The 19,869-nt window shown below is 41.7% G+C and overlaps 1 protein-coding gene across 3 annotated transcripts in view; it reads right to left on the reverse strand.

Annotated features, from left to right (window-relative positions):
* Nucleotides 1-3,064, reverse strand: part of fubp3 (far upstream element (FUSE) binding protein 3) — a 111,985-nt gene extending 108,921 nt beyond the window's left edge. For all 3 annotated transcript variants that reach the window (XM_048559013.2, XM_059638185.1, XM_048559014.2), the window contains exon 1: nucleotides 2,939-3,064. In XM_048559013.2, the coding sequence (XP_048414970.1) occupies nucleotides 2,939-3,049 (111 nt within the window). In that variant the 5' untranslated portion in view covers nucleotides 3,050-3,064. The remainder of the gene's footprint in view (nucleotides 1-2,938) is intronic.
* Nucleotides 3,065-19,869: the final 16,805 nt, after the last annotated feature.

Below are 19,869 nucleotides of genomic sequence, written 5' to 3' on the forward strand. Positions count from 1 at the left end.
TGGGTGAGGGAAGGTCAAATTGACATTGGACACACTTAAATAGTCTTCCCTCTGAGCCCAAGAATAATACAGCTTATGGTTACTGCAAATACCTGTTTGGTTGGTGTATGCTGTAGCAGTCATATTCAATTTGTTACAGCTCAGTTCTCAACAGAACAGAAACTAAGGAACTACATGATAACATAAACCACCCTAAAGATCAGGTGAACAATAAGGTGTACCTACACCAAACACTGCATGAAAACCAAAAGAACTGCAGACGCGGTAAAGAAGAAACAAAACAAATTGCTGGATAAGCTCTGCTTCTGTGGGCAGAAATCAGAGTTAATGTTTTGGATCAAGAGACCCTTGCTCAGAACTGGGACTGCAGAAGGGTCACTCAACATCATCTTCTTCCTCCCCCTCCCCAGTCCTGATGAAAGGTTTTGGCCCACAACATTGACGTCCCTGCTCCTCAAATGCTGTCTGTCCTGCTGTGCTTTTCAGCTCCACATTTATTGACTCTACCTAAGTTACCTCCTGTCTTCCCAAAGTCTGCCTACCAACTAAATATAAGTCAGGAGTGAAATGCATTACTCTACCTGCCTGGATGAATGCAGCTGCAACAATACACATTTGACACCACCCAGGCAAAACAGCTGCTTGATTGCCACCCCATTCACCACCTTTAACAATAATTCCTTTCACCAACAATGCACACTAGCAGCATTGTGCACCACCTACAAAATGCACAGAACCAAGTTTCCCAGGTTCCACTGGTAGCACCTTTCAAACCTGCAATCTCTAGCACCTAGAAGAACAGGGGCAGCAGCCATCACCATATGCAAGTTCCCTTCCAAGATTCACTGCATCATGACTTGGATCTATATTGATGTTTATTCATTTTTGCAACATCAAATTCCTGGAATTCTCTCCCCAATAGATCTGTGTGTAACCCTATATCACATGGGCTGTGGCATTTCAAGAACACATGTTACCATCACCTCAAGGTCAAATAGGGATGGGTAATAAATGCTGGTCTACCCAGCAATGCTCATATTTGTGAATGAATTAGCTGATAGAAAAAAATTATAACTTTGCTAAAGCATTAGCTTTCAAACTGGTTCTTCATCTTTGAGGAATCAACAATGGGATTCTGCTGGTGGTCATTTAGGTTTCCATTGTGATCTCTAGTTGATAAATTCCTGGCATTACTTTTATTGCTACATATACTATTATGATAATACAGCCTTTCTTCCAGTATCTGAAGTTTGTTTTAAAAGTTGAGAGAGATTCCAAAACTGAATAGTGCCATTTTCCCACAGCTTTTGACAATTCAGAGAAATCCTATTGTGTTAAATCTTTCAACCAAAGCATCTGTAATGTTGCTGCCAGGAAGAGAGAATTTTAGTTAAAATTCTAGGTAGGTTCAGATTACCTTCTTTGGAAGAGAACAAGGTAATGAAGAGTTGAAGTGTATAGCTCAACTCCTCTGTAGTTTTCGAGTAGAAAGCAAAGGCCCTATTACCATTATCCAAATGGTCACTCAGTAAGGATACACAGATTTGAAAGCAAGGGATATGATTATGGGAGAATAGAGGAGTTACAACTTCATCCAGAATGATTAGGGAGTCTGGAACTCTAACTAGTAAGGCTATCTCTACATCCCCCTCATTTAAAAAAAAGCTTCAACATACACTTAAGAAGTGGCAAACTGAAGGAGGGCAGAGCAAAAAGCTTGGAAGAGAGATAGCTCTTTTCAAAACAAAGACAATGCAAATGGACCCTATGAAACAATGGAAAATATAATACAAAACTAGAGTGCCTGACATATATTTGGAAGTCTGTGCTACTGGAGTTCAAGGAGTTGTGCTAATGATTCACATTTCCTCATTACAGGAAAATCAAGTTCATCTTATAACAAGAAGTTAAATCACAGCTTACCACACTGTGTGAAAATCAAAGGCTTGTCATATATGTAAACCTATTCATTAAGAGATACTAATTTAACAGTGACAAATGCATTAAACATTTACAATGAGATCTTCCACTAACTTAATGATATTAACTTGCATCTCCCCAATATAAACTGTACAGTAATGCTGATCCTGAATTTTTGTACCAATGCCAAAAAACTCAGTGGAATTATGTATTCCAAAACATTAAAACACAAAACATTTCATTCCCAACACCACTCAATTCAGGGTAATAATCTGCTATACTTTGTTTCCCCTACTTATACAGAGAATTTTGACACATTAGGAAAACACATACTTTCAAATTCATAACTCCCAAACTGAAATTCAGACAATTTGTGCAAGTTCCTTAAACCAAAAGACTGGGAGTTGGGGAGGCGTGGGATCCATGGACTGAAGGTCAAGTCCAACAGAATGGAAAAGAATGTTTCCATTACAGGTACAACCACGGCAAAAATATCAAAGGACTACATTTTTATGTAGAGGTACGTATGGTTTGAAGTACTTTATTCAAGTTCAGGGAGACTGAAAGTGAGGACACCTGTAACATTGCCTCCAGAGCAGGGCATGACAATAAAAACCCATTTGAAGTTTAAAACCCTTTGTCAAACATTTTGAAGCAGGATTCTGGCAGTACTGCGCAGCGCATTTATTGCTCTGATGTGGAAGGTGATCGCAGTGTATGGCAACCTCAGGGAACTGATCCGGGGGTATATGTGCAAGAGTGAAGTTAATAGTTGATGACGCCCAACTAGAATTTGGAGGGACTAGGATATCTGCTGCACCCGAAGCTAGCTGTTCGGCTCTGGGCAGCATGTTTCTTGTCCCCTCTCAAAAGGGGGGAGGGGGTGCTGAGGGCTGCAAATGGAGGCGGTTCCGGCCCACCACAAGAGGCTTCTCCTGAAGCCACCGCCGCTTCCACTCCTGACTGGAGCTGAGGAAAGCCCATGGTGGGCTTGCGGGGGAGGGGGATTCTCTTTTACCTGCCGCGCCCTTTGCAGCGCGTCGGCGAAAGCTTCCACTTTGGGTCCGGGCGAGTGTCCAGAGTTCAGGCCGAGCGCCGCCGGGGTGAGGATGCTGCCATACTCCGCCATTCCCGTCTCTTAGAGAGAGCATACTGGGAAAAGGAAACGGAAACCGCGTCACTACAAAGGTCGCGCTCTGCTCTCGCGAACACCCTGCGCTGCTTCCTCAGATAGAGCGCTTTCAACATGACGTCATTCCCGTCAGACAGCACGCTCTTCACCCATTTCTGATGAAGCCTTTCCTCCCTTGCATTAAATATCGTTAATAATCATCAATATTATAGTCTTCAATAATCTACTGACTGAGCATTCTTGTTTCGCCAAAACTGAACATACTAGAGAAAGAAATGTAAAAGTTGTGAATAACAATACAAACAGAATGATGAACAACGAATGAAAATAGAAAACAATTGAATATTTCTTTAATTATGCACACACAATTAAATAACTGGGACTTTATAAAGTTGTTCAAAATCTTGAAGAGATTTGACAAATTAGCTAAATAGAAACAGTTTACACTGGGAAAGGGTCAATAACTAGAAGACACAGAATTAAGATATTTGGCAAAAAAGCCACGTTTGGGATGAGGACCTTTGCTTTCGCACAGCAAGTTATTATGATCTGGAGTGAATTGTCCAAAAATGAAATGGTGCAAGACTCACTAGCAACCTTCAAAAGGGTATTGGTGATATTTGAAGAGGAGATAACTGCAAGAACTATGGAGGAAGAACAACGGAGTAGGACTAATTTGATGCCTCTTTTGAAGAGTCAGGCCATACATGATGGACTGAATGGCCTTCTTCTGATCTGTAATAATCAACATTAAGCTTTAAAAATTCAAGCAAGCATATCATTGAATAAGATTAACTTCAAACAGTAAGATCGCAAGCAATGACTTTACTAAGAACAAAGAGACATAAATTCTACCATCAGGCGACTGTCTGTGTGGAGTTTGCACATTCTCCCCGTGTCTGCGTGCGTTTCCTCTGGGTGCTCGTCCTCTAGTCCAAAAATGTGCAGACTAGGTGGATCGGCCATGCTAAATTGCCCATCGTGTTCAGGGATGTGCAGAATAAGTGGGTTATGGGGAATGGGTTTGGGTGGGATGCTCTGAGGGTTGGTGTGGACTTGTTGGGCCAAAGAGCCTGTTTCCACACTGTAGGGATTCTATGATCTTAATTCTTAATTCATTGGAGATAAAATTTGGAAAATAATAAATAAACATAATTTACATCCCTCTTTCTGAAGGTGTTGCCAAATTTTAGAATCCATCCCCTCATACAAATTTAACCCTCAGTGCATAGCCCATTTTGATATTCTTTGTCAGCCTAGTTTTCATGTTCCACAACTGGTCTATATGTAATTTCATGTTGTTATATAGTGTTGAACATATTAAAATGAGTGATGGAAATTTTGATCCATGAGCTAGCTTTGGTGGAGTGGCTCAAAGGAGAAGTAAGATACAAAGTAGTTTAGGGAAGATATTTAACGGATTGTGTCATAGAAACCTGAAAACATTATTACTAATGCAAAAGGAACCAGAATTGGACACACACAGGTGTCTCAGAGCATTGCAGAGCTGCAGGAAGTTCTGTAAATTAGAAGGAATGTGAACAGAATGCTGAGAATAATGGCATTAAGGTATTGGTGAATGGAAGTCAGTGCAGGTCACCAAACACAGAGGGAATGACTAAGTCGGATTTAGTGTTAGTTAGCATACAGGCAGTGGAGTTTTAGATGAGCTAAAGCTTGTAAAGGATAGAAAATGGGAAGTTGACAAAGAATGAATTGGAATATTTGGATCTGGATGTAGTAAAAGCATTGATAGAGAAAGTAAGCAATTGATGCCTGATTCAGGGATGAAGACAGGTGATGTCACAATAGTGAAGGCCTTTATGGTACAAATGATATGGGGTCAGCAGCTCAGCTCTGACCCAAATAGGATGCCTGGATGATGGACAATGTGGCCTGAAGTGGTGGCCAGAAAGAAGGATATGATTAGTGCCTGCAGAATAAACATTGAGCTGGAGACATTGGAATAAAATAATGATGCCACCAACATTTTATGGGAGGAAATTCCAGCTACTGCAGGACATGATGTAGGACATTCAGTTTGATGGCAACAGTACATTAACAACTTTCATTTGTAAAACACTATTACAGTAGTAAAATGTCCCCAAGATATTTATTAAAATGGATTTGACACTAAGACACGTGAAGATATATTACAACAGTTGTCTAAAATCTTAGCCAATGTAAAAGTTTTAAGGACTACCTTAAAGGAAAATTTTCAGGGTTTAGTGTCTAGGTTGCTGAAAACATGGGCCATTCTTGCTGGAGCAATCAATTATGAGGATGCACAATAGACCAGAATTTGAGGAAATGGAAGGCTGAAAATGATCAGTAGGGATGAGGCTACAGATGGATTTGAAAAAAAAGATGAGAATTTTAAAAATTTGGCTTTGACAGAGCAAGAACCTACATGGGTCAGTGAGGCTGATAGGAGAAGATGTCTTATTAAGGACTAGGACATCAAATATAGAGGTGAGTGCATGGCTGAGAACATTATTAGCTACTGAAATATCATGGTGATTGGGGGGGCATATCAGATTCAAAACATTAACTTTGTTTTTCTCTCTATAATTGCTGCCAGACCCGCTGAGGTTTCTGGCTTTTTGTTATATTAGGGGAAATAGAACTTGGTCTCATTATGGCATAGGCAGCAATGTTTTGGACGAGCTTATGTTTAGGGACAGTACCAGTACAGGGGCCAGGAAAAAATTTTGATGATTTCAGTTGCTAAAAGATATCGATAAGGATCTCAATGGCTGAGCTGACACAAGGACAGACACATGACAGAGATGGAAACAGGTGGTTTTAGTCACGGGCTGCTATGTTCAAAGGGATAATTTTAACTAATCTGGCCTGCTGGGTAGATTTCTAAAGCATGCAGATCTTAGAAGACAAAGTTTACCCATGGACTGTGTTGTCTCACTGATAGGTCAAGACATCAGTCTGTGTGAAGGCTTTGCTTCCAAGCAGTGAGATAAGGAGCAGTAAAGAGGAGGCCACCTGTGTGGATAGCTTTATAACATAAAGAGTAGGTATGGGGAGAAGAAAAATGAGAGGTCTTCTCCCCTGAACCCAACAGGTATGTGCTCTGGCCCTGAGGTTGGGAGTCAAATCCTGTGTACCAGGCCACATTGGAAGACTGCATGGATATCAACAAACAGCGTGTCAACCAATTGGATGACAGTGGAGAGGCATTGGAAGAGGATGTGAGACAGCTTGAGAAGGCTAATAGATACAGCTTACCCCAGTCACAGTCAGACACAAGATGTCACCTGTGGCTTGATAAAGACTGTTTCAGTAGTCTGGAGGGACAGATGAAAACAGGTTTGGGAGGCAACAAAATGTTTAAGAACTTTGTAAAGGAAATGGATTTTGAAAATGGAATGATCAGTTGCAAGGAGAAAGATATCAAAAGTTTTTTTTAAGGTGAGGCATTTTGAAGGCAGATTTGAAGGGAAGAAGTATGTGAAGACACGAGATGTTGTGAGCGACTTGTAGTTATCAAAGCAGCAGTAAAGGAAATGAAAAAGGTGTCACTGAGATAGAGCTGATGTCATCAGTGTACAATTGGAAACTGATGTCATGCATTTGGCTGATCTCACGGACGGACAGCGTATAGGCAAGGAATAGGAAGGCAACAGGTTGTAGGTACTTATCCGACTCGGGGTTGGTGTGAGGTAAGCATTTAATCCAACCTGATTCTGTACCATTCTGATGTTGGTATAGATTTTCTCTCCAGCAGAGACCATAAGTTATTGATCTATAATGAGAAATCAAATTAATTGTTCCTTCCCTAAACACTGGAGAGTAAGGCTAATGATAACATCGCATCCTCACTTGCACCAACAATTCTGCCAATAGGAAGAATTTTGAAATCAATAAATGCTATCATTAACTCAAGTTTCTTCCAATGTGTGTACATTCAATTCATTCCATAATATTGGACTATGTCTCTCCTTGCTACATTAATTTCTGCCTAAAATGCATTGGGATTGATTTTCAACTTGCTGCCCAGGTTATGCCTATCTGCACTGTAAATTCTCCGCTTTGTTATTGAAACTATTCAATTTTCTTTCTGATAACAATACACAGAAGCATATGAAAATAATTCAAAAAGGATGTTAAATAAACTCATGTTTCTCTTTCACAAGAGGTAGTTTAATGGATTTGCTGAAGATGCCCTCTGTAAAAATACAGTACAAAGCCTGCCAAGTCTTGTTTATTCAGGATTATTTTCCAACTTTGTGCTACCCATGAGGAATCTCTCTCACAGTTGCTCATACTGGAAACTGGGGCATAAATTCCTTGCTGGACCAACTCAGAAAAGCTGACAAGATGGGTTAAAATCACCACAGAATGCCATCGGTAATTCCTGCACATCCTGAATGCTGCCAGGTATGGTGATGTGTTTGAACCTGGGGAAAGCTGGAAGTGGCTGTCATGGTTACGGTGGAGAAATACAGATTTTCACTACTCACTGGAGTAGCACACTTGAAATCAAGCCCCACTATTCATGGGATTGTTACAGAAGTTAAATATTTTAAAATAAGCACACAAACTCACTCAATTTACCTCATTTTCCAGATTCAGATTCATAGAATGCATGGGCCAGCCTTCTGTGCTTAAGAAGAACCATTATTCATTACAAATAATTAAATGGTAATTGTTGGTAAATGGTTGCAAATGTTACACACACACACACACACACACACACACACACACACACACACACACACACACACACACACACACACACACACACACACACACACAACATTGTTGCTCAATTGTCTTTCTCTTGATTCTTCCACCGGTTTTCAATACACACATCGTGACTTGTTCATTTACAAACGGTTGCATTTTTTAATAACTTTTACTGTACATTCTGCCCTTATCTCTCCTGTTCCTCCCTAAGACATTGATTTGGTAAATATCTGTCAAGACAATGACATTTGGAATGCAGTGAGTGGCATACATCTTCTGTAGGGCTCTTACAAATATTTTAGTATTCGTTTATGTCAGTGTTTAAACCTGAATCCATCTTGCCTAATAATCAAACAAGATGAGGTGTAAATGTCATTCATACATAAACAGGTCCATGCCCAAATGGGCCCACGGTAATTCCGGAAGTTCTGTATGAATGACAGCTTCCTGCCATTCACTACTGGTATTATACATGTGTTACAATAGATGACAAGGTCATCCAAATGTTTTGAACTCAAAGGCACAGTTACACAAGCAACTGCTCTGCATTTGGTTATGCAAAAATGCCCTTGGTGAATCTATTGAAGAATGTAATTCTGCAATGATTGAAGAATTACCAGTTACTCATTGATATCCAGCAAACTCTTGACAACAGAAAAGTGCTGTCCCTGTTTGAAGTAAGTCTTCAAGGCATGAAGTGGGAAAGGAGACCTGTTGAAACTTGGATGAAGCTTTTGCATACCATAATGCACCTAGAATCTTTCATTTGTTCTTTCTTGATGATATTAGGTTTGTCTGTCTAGGCCAGCCAAGATAACATGGTTGCCTGATGTAAGAGTGTACCTCAGCCCCAAAGGTGTATTGTTATATGTGAGTACATAGAGCATCAGCTTACATCAGATACTTGCCTTAGAAATGTTGACCCCCATAAGAAAATCTTACAAGTCTGAGTTGAAACCATTATATGTGAGGAGGCAATTTTAAAAAATATCTTTCTCCAGCAAGATGAGGCCCAAAGTGTAATCAGAAAGTTTCTCACAGCCCATTATAACCACTAAAGCCTCTTCCCCAATGATAGTGTATTGGTTTTCCATGTACAATAATGCCCCTGATGTTTAATATATGGGCCTTCAAAATCCTTCGGTTGTTACTGAGAATAAATCATTCCAATGCCTGTGGCAGAGACATGCATGGTAGTAATTGTGGGATGTGGTGGATTTTTATGAGACTTCAGTAGAAGTCAGCATGCCCTTAGTCCTCTCAAAGGCCATGTTTGTGGCTTTTTCAATAGATTTCTCAGGGTTTCTGTAACAGAGGCAAAATGTGTAAAGACTGAGATAACAAAGTGTGGAGCTGGATGAACACAGCAGGCCAAGCAGCATCTTAGGAGCACAAAAGCTGACGTTTCAGGCCTAGAACCTTCATCAGAGAAGGGGGATCGGGAGAGGGTTCTGAAATAAATAGGGAGAGAGGGGGAAGGTGGAGCGAAGATGGATAGAGGAGAAGATAGATTAGATTAGATTAGATTAGATTCCCTACAGAGTGGAAACAGGCCCTTCAGCCCAACAAGTCCACACCACCCCTTGATATATCCCACCCAGACCCATCCCCCTACAACCTTCACACCCCTGAATACTACGGGCAATTTAGCAATGCCAATCCACCTAATCTGCACAATTTTGGACTGTGGGAGGAAACTGGAGCACCCAGAGGAAGAAGAGGAGAGGAAACAGACAAGTTAAAGGGGTTGGGATGGAGCCCGTAGAGGTGAGTATAGGTGGGGAGGTAGGGAGGGGATGGGTCAGTCCAGGGAGGACAGACAGGTCAAGGGGGAGGCATGAGGTTTGTAGGTAGGAAATGGAGGTGCGGCTTGAGGTGGAGGAGGGTATAGGTGAGAACAAGAACAGGTTAGGGAGGCGGGAACAAGCTGGGCTGGTTTTGGGATGCAGTGGGTGGAGGGGACGAACTGGGCTGGTTTTGGGATGCAGTGGGGGAAGGGGAGATTTTGAAGCTGGTGAAGTCCACATTGATACCATTGGGCTGCAGGGTTCCCAAGTGGAGTATGAGTTGCTGTTGCTCCAACCTTTGGGTGGCATCATTGTGGCACTGCAGGAGGCCCATGATGGACATGTCATTCTAAAGAATGGGAGGGGGAGTGGAAATGGTTTGCGACTGGGAGGTGCAGTTGTTTATTGTGAACCAAGCGGAGGTGTTCTGCAAAGCGGTCCCCAAGCCTCCGCTTGGTTTCCCCAGTGTAGAGGAAGCCACAACAGGTACAGCAGATGCAGTATACCACATTGGCAGATATTCAGGTAAACATCCACTTGATGTGGAAAGTCTTCTTGGGGCCTGGAATGTGGGTGAGGGAGGAGGTGTGGGAGCAAGTGGTTGCAGGGAAAAGTGCCGGGAGTGGTGGGGTTGGAGGGAAGTGTGGGCCAGACAAGGGAGTCCCGGAGAGAGTGGTCTCTCCGGAAAGCAGACATGGGTGGAGGTGGGAAAGTGTCTTTAGTGGTGGGGTTGGATTGTAGATGGCGGAAGTGACCAAGGATGCTGCATTGTATCTGGAGATTGATGGGGTGGTATGTGAGGACGAGGGGTTTCTCTTTTGGTGGTTTTTGCAGGGACGGGGTGTGAGGGATGAGTTACGGGAAATGCAGGAGACACAGTCGAAGGCGTTCTCGACCACTGCGGGGGGGAAGTTGTGGTCCTTGAAGAATGAGGACATCTGGGATGTATAGGAGTGGTTATCCAATTGATTCGCAGTAATCAGAAACCATTGCAGATCATGCACCTACTTTGGAGTTGAGAAGTCACTGACTGACTTTGTTTTCTGGGGATCAGCTTTTATTCCATCCTTGCTGACAACGTGACTTTGGATCATAAGACTGTAAGACATAGGAGCAGAAAACCATACAGCCCAATGAGTCTACTCCATGTTTCAATGAGATAATGGTGATCTGATAATCTTCAATTGCAACTTCCTGGCTTTTCCCTATAGCCTTTGATTCCTTTGCTGATTAAAAATCTGTATTTCCAGTCCTTGAATATACTGAACAATCCCCTTGACAGTCCTCTGCTAAATAACTCCACAGATTCATTAGCCTCTAAGAGAAGAAATTCCTCCTCATTTCTGTTTTAAATGGATGACCCCCAACTCTGAGATTATGTCCTCTAGCCCTAGACTGTCCCACAAGGGGAAACAACCTTTCCAGAACTATCCTGTTAAGCCAACCAATGTCCATCTATTAATGGTCCCTATTGTCAGCTTTTCTTTCTTCCTGGCTCACCATTACGTATGGTATGGACTTTGTCTGTCTAACTGGTGTCCTCTGTCTCTGGGCTCCATCTCCACCTATTACATTTACCCCTCTTCACACCCTACCCATCCCCTGTCCTCAGCATATATATCACCTTTTAAAAGTTACTATTAGCTCTGAAGAAAGGTCACTAACCTGAATTGTTAATACTGCTTTCTCTCCATAGATGCTGGCAGAATTGCTGAGTTTCTCCAGCAATTTCTGTTTTATTTCAGGTTTCCAGCATTCCCATTCTTTTTTAACCCTGTTAAGTCCCCTAAGAATCTTGTATGTTTCAGTAAGATCACTTCAAATGCTTCCAAACCCCAATGAACACAGGCCCAACCAACTCAACTTCTGCTCATAAAACAGTCTGTCCATACCTAGAATTAGCCTACTGAACTTCTCCAAACCGTGCCCAACTCTGGTATTTCTTTTCTTTGGTACAGGGCACAAAAATGTTCGTGGTATTTCAGTGTGGCCTGTATAGTTTGAACAAGACTTCACCATTTTATACTCCACTCCCTTTGAAATATTGTCAATTTTGCTTTGCTATCTTTTGCTGAATTTGTATGCTAGTTTTCTGAGATATATGCATAAGGACTCCCTTCTGTGCTGTAGATCTCTGCAGTCTTTTCCCTTTCAAATAATATTCATCTCCTTTATTCTTCCTGCCAAAGAGCAAAACTTCACATTTCCTCACATTATATTTTATCTCCCAATTTTTTTCCCATGTGCTTAACATAATGTTTGTTCTCAAGAAGGTCACTTGACTCAAAACCTTAACACTGTTTCTCTATCCACAGATGCTGACAGATTTGTTGAATTTCCTCAATAATTTCTGCTGGGTTGGGAATAATTTGATTTTTGTTACTTGTGTTCTTCATCCTATAGTGCATCTTAGTTTCGTCTCTGCTAATGTGAGGTTTTGGAATCAAACCATGATAAAATACTGTAGCATGAGATTTCTTTGGATTTTGTTGTCACATGTGATATATTATTCATATGATAGCACCGTTTCCTCTGATCAGACAGTTTTTTGTGCTTTAATCAACATGCCTTAAAGAATGTTTCGTATTAAATGGAACTTTGCTGCTAAATGCTTCTTGAACAATTTTATAGACTGTGTATCCACTGCCACTTGGACTACCCATTCTACAGTAAGTTCTTCTTTTGATTGAAGAAGCCCAGTAATTGGTTTATCCAAGAGACATTGATAATACAGTTGTAAATTATCTCTTGCTATAAACTTCTGCATGGTTCAGACAGTACATACAGGTCATTAATTAAACTATTTTCAAATATTCTTGGAAGTTGATACCTGCTAATGAAGTATGGCCACACCAGTGTCCTGTTTGTTGTTAAGATGAAATAATGATCCAAAACTGTTAAGAGGCTATCATATGTAATTTGATTATTATGGATTCATGTCTATGTAACACATAATATGATGTTTTTCCCACCTGTAGAGAAATTGCTAAACTGCTCAGTATTGGATTTGATTTAGTGTTCAATCCAGAAATTCAATTTTTTGGAATTGGGCTTTCCACACACACCTGTCAATTCACTAATCTATGAAATGGATCCGAAAGCTGAAATTTTTCTGGTGACAAGATGGGTATAGGCAATTTCTGTTACGTTGTTTGATTGCTGATATGCATTTGAAATTGTTGATTGTTTTATTGACTTGGAAAGATGTTGCTAAGATTGTGATCTTTTAGTACTGTACTCATTCTATTGTTTTGTTATCATAATTTGAGTAAAGTTGTTGAATCCATCCTGTGGTAGAAGTTGTGTATATCTAAAACTGAAAATTGTTAAAGTTTCTGCAATTCTAAATATTGTTTTCAATGTAAAAAGTTACATTCCTTTGCCAATACTGTGTACCATTAGAAATAAATAAACTAGCTGAAGGACTTTCAAAGGATCTGTGTGCAAAACGTTCCCTAGGCTTCACTGAATAAGATTACATGATTTTTTTGATTATATCAGGTCTGCCATGGTGTCACTTGAGCTGCATTTTCTGCATTCAAGCTGTTTTTGTGTTAAATTTGACATAATGTGATCAGATTCGTATTTGTTTTCTTTATTTGAATTTTTGGATTTTAATGAATAAAGTTGAAAAAATTTAGTAATCATATAACACCTTGAATTTGTTGTTTTGCCCATTAAAATGATAAAGATTTCACAAACTTCATTGTCAGGATTCAGATACTTCAAATTGCAATAAAGATTTTTTCACTGTTTTGTCTTTTCCTATTTTTCAATGAATGTTCTTTAAATCTGTATCCAAATTATTATTTTAACTTGCTGTCATCATTAAGTGAATAATTCCGAAATTTGTTAACTCATTGTAATAAGGCTTAAGTGTGCTCCTCAGCAGCATACCATCTAACTTTCTTACTGGCTACGCAAGTCTCTCAGGCCCATGTGCAGTAGTGACTTCTGAAACTGTAATGAGCATGCCAAAGACAATTGCTGTGTGGAGAACATCATAGAATCCTTACAATGAGTAAAGAGGCTGTTCTACCCATTATGTCTATACTAACTCTCCGAAGAGCATCCCACTTAAACCCATCCCATCCCTATAACCCTGCATTTCCCATGGCTAGTCTACCTAGCCTGCACACTATTGGCAATTTTGCATGGCCACTCCACCTAACCTGCATATCTTTGAACTGTGGGAGAAAACAAGAGCACCTGGAGAAAACCCGGACCTGGGGAGAATATACAAACTCCACACAGATAGGGGCTGTGCATGCAGCCATATAGCTTAAAGGAAATGTTGCTCCTTAGTCTAGACTTTCAGCTGGAAATGAAACAGTAAGTCTCCCCAAGGGATCAAATTTGCTTGGAGTGTGCAGTAAACAGTGTCTTTTTTGCAGGCACTCAATCCAGAATTATCCCTTTAGCTGCTGATGGGCAGCTTTTTAAAAAGCTTGGTTCCTCTATTATTGGCTGCAAAAGGCTTTTGAGATTTACAGTATTCTGGTGGCTTCTCTGGAAGAGATGCTTCCCTCAGCAGCTGTTCTGCTGTGTGGTTTTTCTGGCACTTACGAAGTCTTAAAGCCACTGACAATTTCTTGAAAAAGATTTTTTGAATCCTTCTCATCTCTAGATGATCTCAGGTTTATTTCTCAATCTACACCACTACCACACTTGTCTAGGCATTGGATCTGTCACAGCAGCCATCTTTTACCATTTGCTTGATGCCGCACTATAAGTTTGGGAATTTTACACATTGTTTAAGAAGAAAACAAAATCGGGGACTGTCTTCAGGATTAGACGTCAAAGCAACCTTATTTGTCATACATGAATAAGAAATGCTGCTAAATAAGGCTTTGATCTTCAAGTTACATTAGGTGAGGACTAACCCACCTTCTTTTCATCTTCATGTCCATGTGCTATTAAGTCTCTCAAAGATCTGGTCTCATGTATTATAGCCTAATCAAGTTTGGTCTGATATAAATCTTTTTCTCTAACGTTCCATCCATACTCTGGTATTTATGCTCAATTATCAGAAGCTCTGTGACATCATTGCAAGGCTGCTCCAGGGTCTTGAAGCCCTAATACAACACTTGTTAGTCAAGAAACTATTCGCCTCTGCCCTAAAAGTATTTCATGACCCCACCTCCATTATTGTCAGGGGAAGAGAATTCCATAAGCTAACAACCATACAAAAGAAAAAAAACAGTCCCCATCTCCCTCTTAATTGGGAGTACCTGTTGACAGATGATTAGAGTTAACGAAAGTTAGTGGAGTTCTGAAGAAGAGTTACATTGGACACAAAATTTTAATTTTAATCCACAGATACTGCCAGACTTATTGAGTTCCTCCATCATGTTCTGTTTTTATTTCAACTTCTTCAATCTCTCTACATAATTAAACTGTGAGGAGTTCAGCATGGAACTCTGAAAGGACACTGGAAAGATTGGGTGGTTTGGGTGGATAGCTGCAGATGAGATTCCCTAGAGATATGTGAGGTGATGTACTTTGGTCAGAAGAACATTAAAAGATAATATAAAGTAGGGGTAAAATTCTAAAGAAGGTGAAGGAGCAGAGGGACCTCGCTGTTATTTGTATATAGATCATTGAAAGTGGCAAGACAGATGAAGAGAGCAGTTAATATAGCATACAATATTCTCAGCTTTATTATTAGGGGCATAGAGCACAAGAGCAAGGAGGTGATTTGAATTTTTACAAGACACATGTCACATTTCACCTGGAATATTGTAAATTGTACTGGGTGCAACATTAAAGGATGTTAACACATTGGAGAGAAATAATTTACAAGGATGGTTCCAGGTCTAAGGATATCATAGAATTCCTACAGTGTGGAGGCAGGCCATTTGGCCCATCGAGTCCACGCCAACACCCTGAAAAGCATTCCTACCAGACTCACACCTCCATCCTATCCCTGTAACCCTGCATTTCCCATGGCTAATCCACCTCACCATCACATCCCTGGACACTATGGACAACTTAGTTCGCCCATCCCACCTAATCTGCACATCTTTAGACTGAGAGAGGAAACCGGAGCACTGGGAAGAAACCCTAACAGAACCTATATTGAAAACGTTGGGACTATTCTTCCTGGAGAGAAGGCTCAGAAGAGATTTGATAGGAGTTTACAAAATGTAGGCTGAATAGAGTAGGTAAGGAGAAGTTGTTCCCACTCATTAAAGAAAAAAGAATGAGAGGGAATAGATTTAAAGTAAACTGGTGACATAAGGAAAAAATACTTTTTCACACAGGGAGTGGTTAGGCTAGGAACACACTGTCTGGAAATGTGGTGGAAGCAGGATTCAACAGAGACATTCAAGAGAGCATTGGATAATTACGTGGACAGAAATGGTAATCAGAAGTTTGTGAAAAAGACAGGTGATTGACACTAAGTAATAGAGCTGATACAGGCACAATGGGCTGAATGGCCTCCTTCTGCACTGTAACATTTCTGTGATTCTGTGAACTGTGCTATCATTGGTAGCTTCCAGGTAATCTCTGCTGTACTCTAATCTTCATAAAATGTGGTACCCTGTCAAGCCCTAGGCATGGCCAGCAGTCAATGCAATAGTTGTTTCCAGATCATTCAGGGAAAGCTGAACTAATTCTAAATGTGGCACTTACTTTGTCTCTCTATCATTCTTTCCAATGTTCTTAAAATATCTCCTGAAATTGTGCCCATGCTTATTTCCATAAGCACTGCCCATTCCCCACTCAACAGTCAAGTAGCCTTCTTCAGGCAAGCTTTGCTAGAGGATCTTGGTAAGCTGACTGGTTTGGGAACAATGCAGTTGAGCCTAATCTTGTGAGAGATAATGGGAACTGCAGATGCTGGAGAATCCAAGATAATAAAATGTGAGGCTGGATGAACACAGCAAGCCAAGCAACATCTCAGGAGCACTAAAGCTGACGTTTCGGGCCTAGACCCTTCATCAGAGAGGGGGATGGGGTGAGGGTTCTGGAATAAATAGGGAGAGAGGGGGAGGCGGACCGAAGATGGAGAGAAAAGAAGATAGGTGGAGAGAGTATAGGTGGGGAGGTAGGGAGGGGATAGGTCAGTCCAGGGAAGACGGACAGGTCAAGGAGGTGGGATGAGGTTAGTAGGTAGATGGGGGTGCAGCTTGGGGTGGGAGGAAGGGATGGGTGAGAGGAAGAACAGGTTAGGGAGGCAGAGACAGGTTGACAGGCAAGGGACCGCTTTGCAGAACACCTCCGCTCAGTCTGCAACAAACAACTGCACCTCCCAGTCGCAAACCATTTCCACTCCCCCTCCCATTCTTTAGATGACATGTCCATCATGGGCCTCCTGCAGTGCCACAATGATGCCATCCAAAGGTTGCAGGAACAGCAACTCATATTCCGCCTGGGAACCCTGCAGCCTAATGGTATCAATGTGGACTTCACCAGTTTCAAAATCTCCCCTTCCCCCACAGCATCCCTAAACCAGCCCAGTTTGTCCCCTCCCCCCACTGCACCACACAACCAGCCCAGCTCTTCCCCTCCACCCACTGCATCCCAAAACCAGTCCAACCTGTCTCTGCCTCCCTAACCTGTTCTTCCTCTCACCCATCCCTTCCTCCCACCCCAAGCCGCACCCCCATCTACCTACTAACCTCATCCCACCTCCTTGAACTGTCCGTCTTCCCTGGACTGACCTATCCCCTCCCTACCTCCCCACCTATACTCTCTCCACCTATCTTCTTTTCTCTCCATCTTCGGTCCGCCTCCCCCTCTCTCCCTATTTATTCCAGAACCCTCACCCCATCCCCCTCTCTGATGAAGGGTCTAGGCCCGAAACGTCAGCTTTTGTGCTCCTGAGATGCTGCTTGGCCTGCTGTGTTCATCCAGCCTCACATTTTATCTTGGAGCCTAATCTTGTGTTTGTCTGACACTACCAGAGCAAAGGTACTGACTAGAGAATGGATTTGGACTCAGATGTATTGTTTCCATGTTAAAATGGCTTGCTGGCCTTTGCTCTGGCTCATTATGTTGAATGTTATTGTCACCAAAATATAAGGCCAGAGAGGAGAAAGACAATCAGAGGGGAAGAGAGAAATGAGGGCCAGAAAGAGGGAAATGAGGGGTGGCACTGTGGCTCAATGGTTAGCACTGCTGCCTCACAGGGACTTGGGCTTGATTCCAGCCTCGCGTGACTGTTTTCATGTTCTTCCCGTGTATGCGTGGGTTTCCTCTAGGCCCTCTGGTTTCCTTCCACAATCCAAAGATGTGGAGGTCAAGTGGATTGGCCATGGGAAATGCAAGGTTACAGGAAGAGGGTAGGGGGATGGATCTGGGTGGGATGTTCTTTAGAGGGTCAATGTAGACTTGATGTGCCAAATGGCCTGCTTCTACACTGTAGGAATTCCATGAATGGAATTTTTCTTAAATTACTTTTTAGGGGGACCACCAGCATTAGAATCCTTCAACTCTGTTTGTACAAGTTTACTATCTAAACTTTTCTGCAAAGTGTCTTTGTTCCATGACCTCTGCTGTTCGCACTATTTGTTGTGGAATGATTTCCTGATATTTTCTCGGCCCTAGGAAGTATATTGATAGGCTTGTAATTAAAGGGTATTTAGTCACACTGACATGCTCATTGAGCACTGGGAGAGCAGATACAACCAGCAACTCAAAACTTGCTGAAACCCTATCCCTGAAACCAGACCTTCCTCCAATTGTCTGACAAAATAAGTCACTGAATCCTGCTGTTTCCTGAAGTTTTTTACATTAGGTTATCCCACAGGCTTCTCACTGTTTTCCAGAGGCCTGAGTGTCAGCAACCTCTTGACATTAGTAGGTACGCTCCATTTCATCTACATACCTGTTATTGGCTAATCTCTATAATTTTAAGAGAAAGGAGAGATGGGGATATAGACACTGTCTAAATATTAGCACTCAGTTGAAGAATGAATATCCTTTAGCAACACCAAGATGCCACCATTTTTAGTTTCATAAACCTTCTTGTGAACACTCAACCAGGCAGTGGGCAGCTTCCAGCTTCTTTATTTGCTCTTGGGATGTCAGCATTGCTGGCTGGGCCAGTATTCGTTGTCTGCCCTACTGGTCTTGAAAAGGTACTGGTCAGCAGCTTTCTTGAACCACTGCAGTCCACTTATGTATTACATTTGTGATGCTGTTAGAGGGGAGATTGCAAGATTTTGATCTAGCCATAGTGAAGAGACAGCGATGTAGTTCTGATTACCAATAGTGTGTGACTTGGAGAGAAATTTGCTGGTGGATCTGTTTTCATTTATCCACAGCCCATGCCTTTCTAAGTGGGAGTGATCATGGGTTTGGAAAATATTACTGAAGGAACCTTTGTGAATTGCTGCGCTGCACTTCGAGATGGTGAACACTGCAGTCACCGTGCTTTGCTGATGTCGGCAGTATATTGGTGGTGGATGGGGGTTGCTAATCAAGAGGCAGCTTTGCCCTGGATGGAGTTTAGTTTGTGGAGTGTTGTTGGAGTTGCAGTTAGCCAGGCAGATGGAATATATTCTGCTACAAACTTGAACTTGCAATTGTAGATGGTGGACAGGCTTTGGGGAGTAAAGAGGTGAGTTCCTCACTTCAGCAGTCCCAGCCACTGACCTGCTCTTGAGCCACAGTGATTCTTTATATGGCTGATCTAAATCGGTTTCTGATCAATGATAACTCCCAAGATGTTAATGCTAACCAACTTAACCCATATCATCTCAAATTGCAAGACAGTGAGTGATTTTTCACCCATGAATTGTCAATCATTTTGCAGTTCAGCTCTACTAATCTGCTCCAAAAATCCTAATTCAATGCTTCAACACCTCATCAAAATACTCCTGTAATAATACTTTTTCTTCACATTGTTTTTCGGGATGATATTCCCCAGTTAATCCAATCTTCATCCTCTGCCACTCCTGTTCTATGTGACAATTTGGAAACTTGACACAGTGGTAATGCTATTTCCCCAGAATTAGAGGTCACATGTTCAAGCACCACTCCAGAGCTCAATTGCATCGTGCAGATCTGATATTTAGTTCAGTGCTGAAGGACTGCTGCAATGTTGGAGGTCCCATCTTGTCTTTCAGATGTTCAGAGGGAGACAATGGTCTAGAGGTATAAGAATGGACTGTTAATCCACAGACTCAGGTCAAGCTCTGGGGACCGGGGCTTGAATCCTGCCGTGGCAGAAGGTGGGATTTGAATTCAACAAATATCTGGAATTAAGAGTGTAATGATAACCATGAATCCACTGCCGATAGTCAGGAAAGCCCATCTGGTTCATTATTGTCCTTTAGGGAACGAAACAGCCATCCTTCACTGGCCTGGCCTATATGT

This window comes from Stegostoma tigrinum, chromosome 29, assembly GCF_030684315.1.
Source record: "Stegostoma tigrinum isolate sSteTig4 chromosome 29, sSteTig4.hap1, whole genome shotgun sequence".
In the NCBI taxonomy this organism is placed as follows: domain Eukaryota; kingdom Metazoa; phylum Chordata; class Chondrichthyes; order Orectolobiformes; family Stegostomatidae; genus Stegostoma; species Stegostoma tigrinum.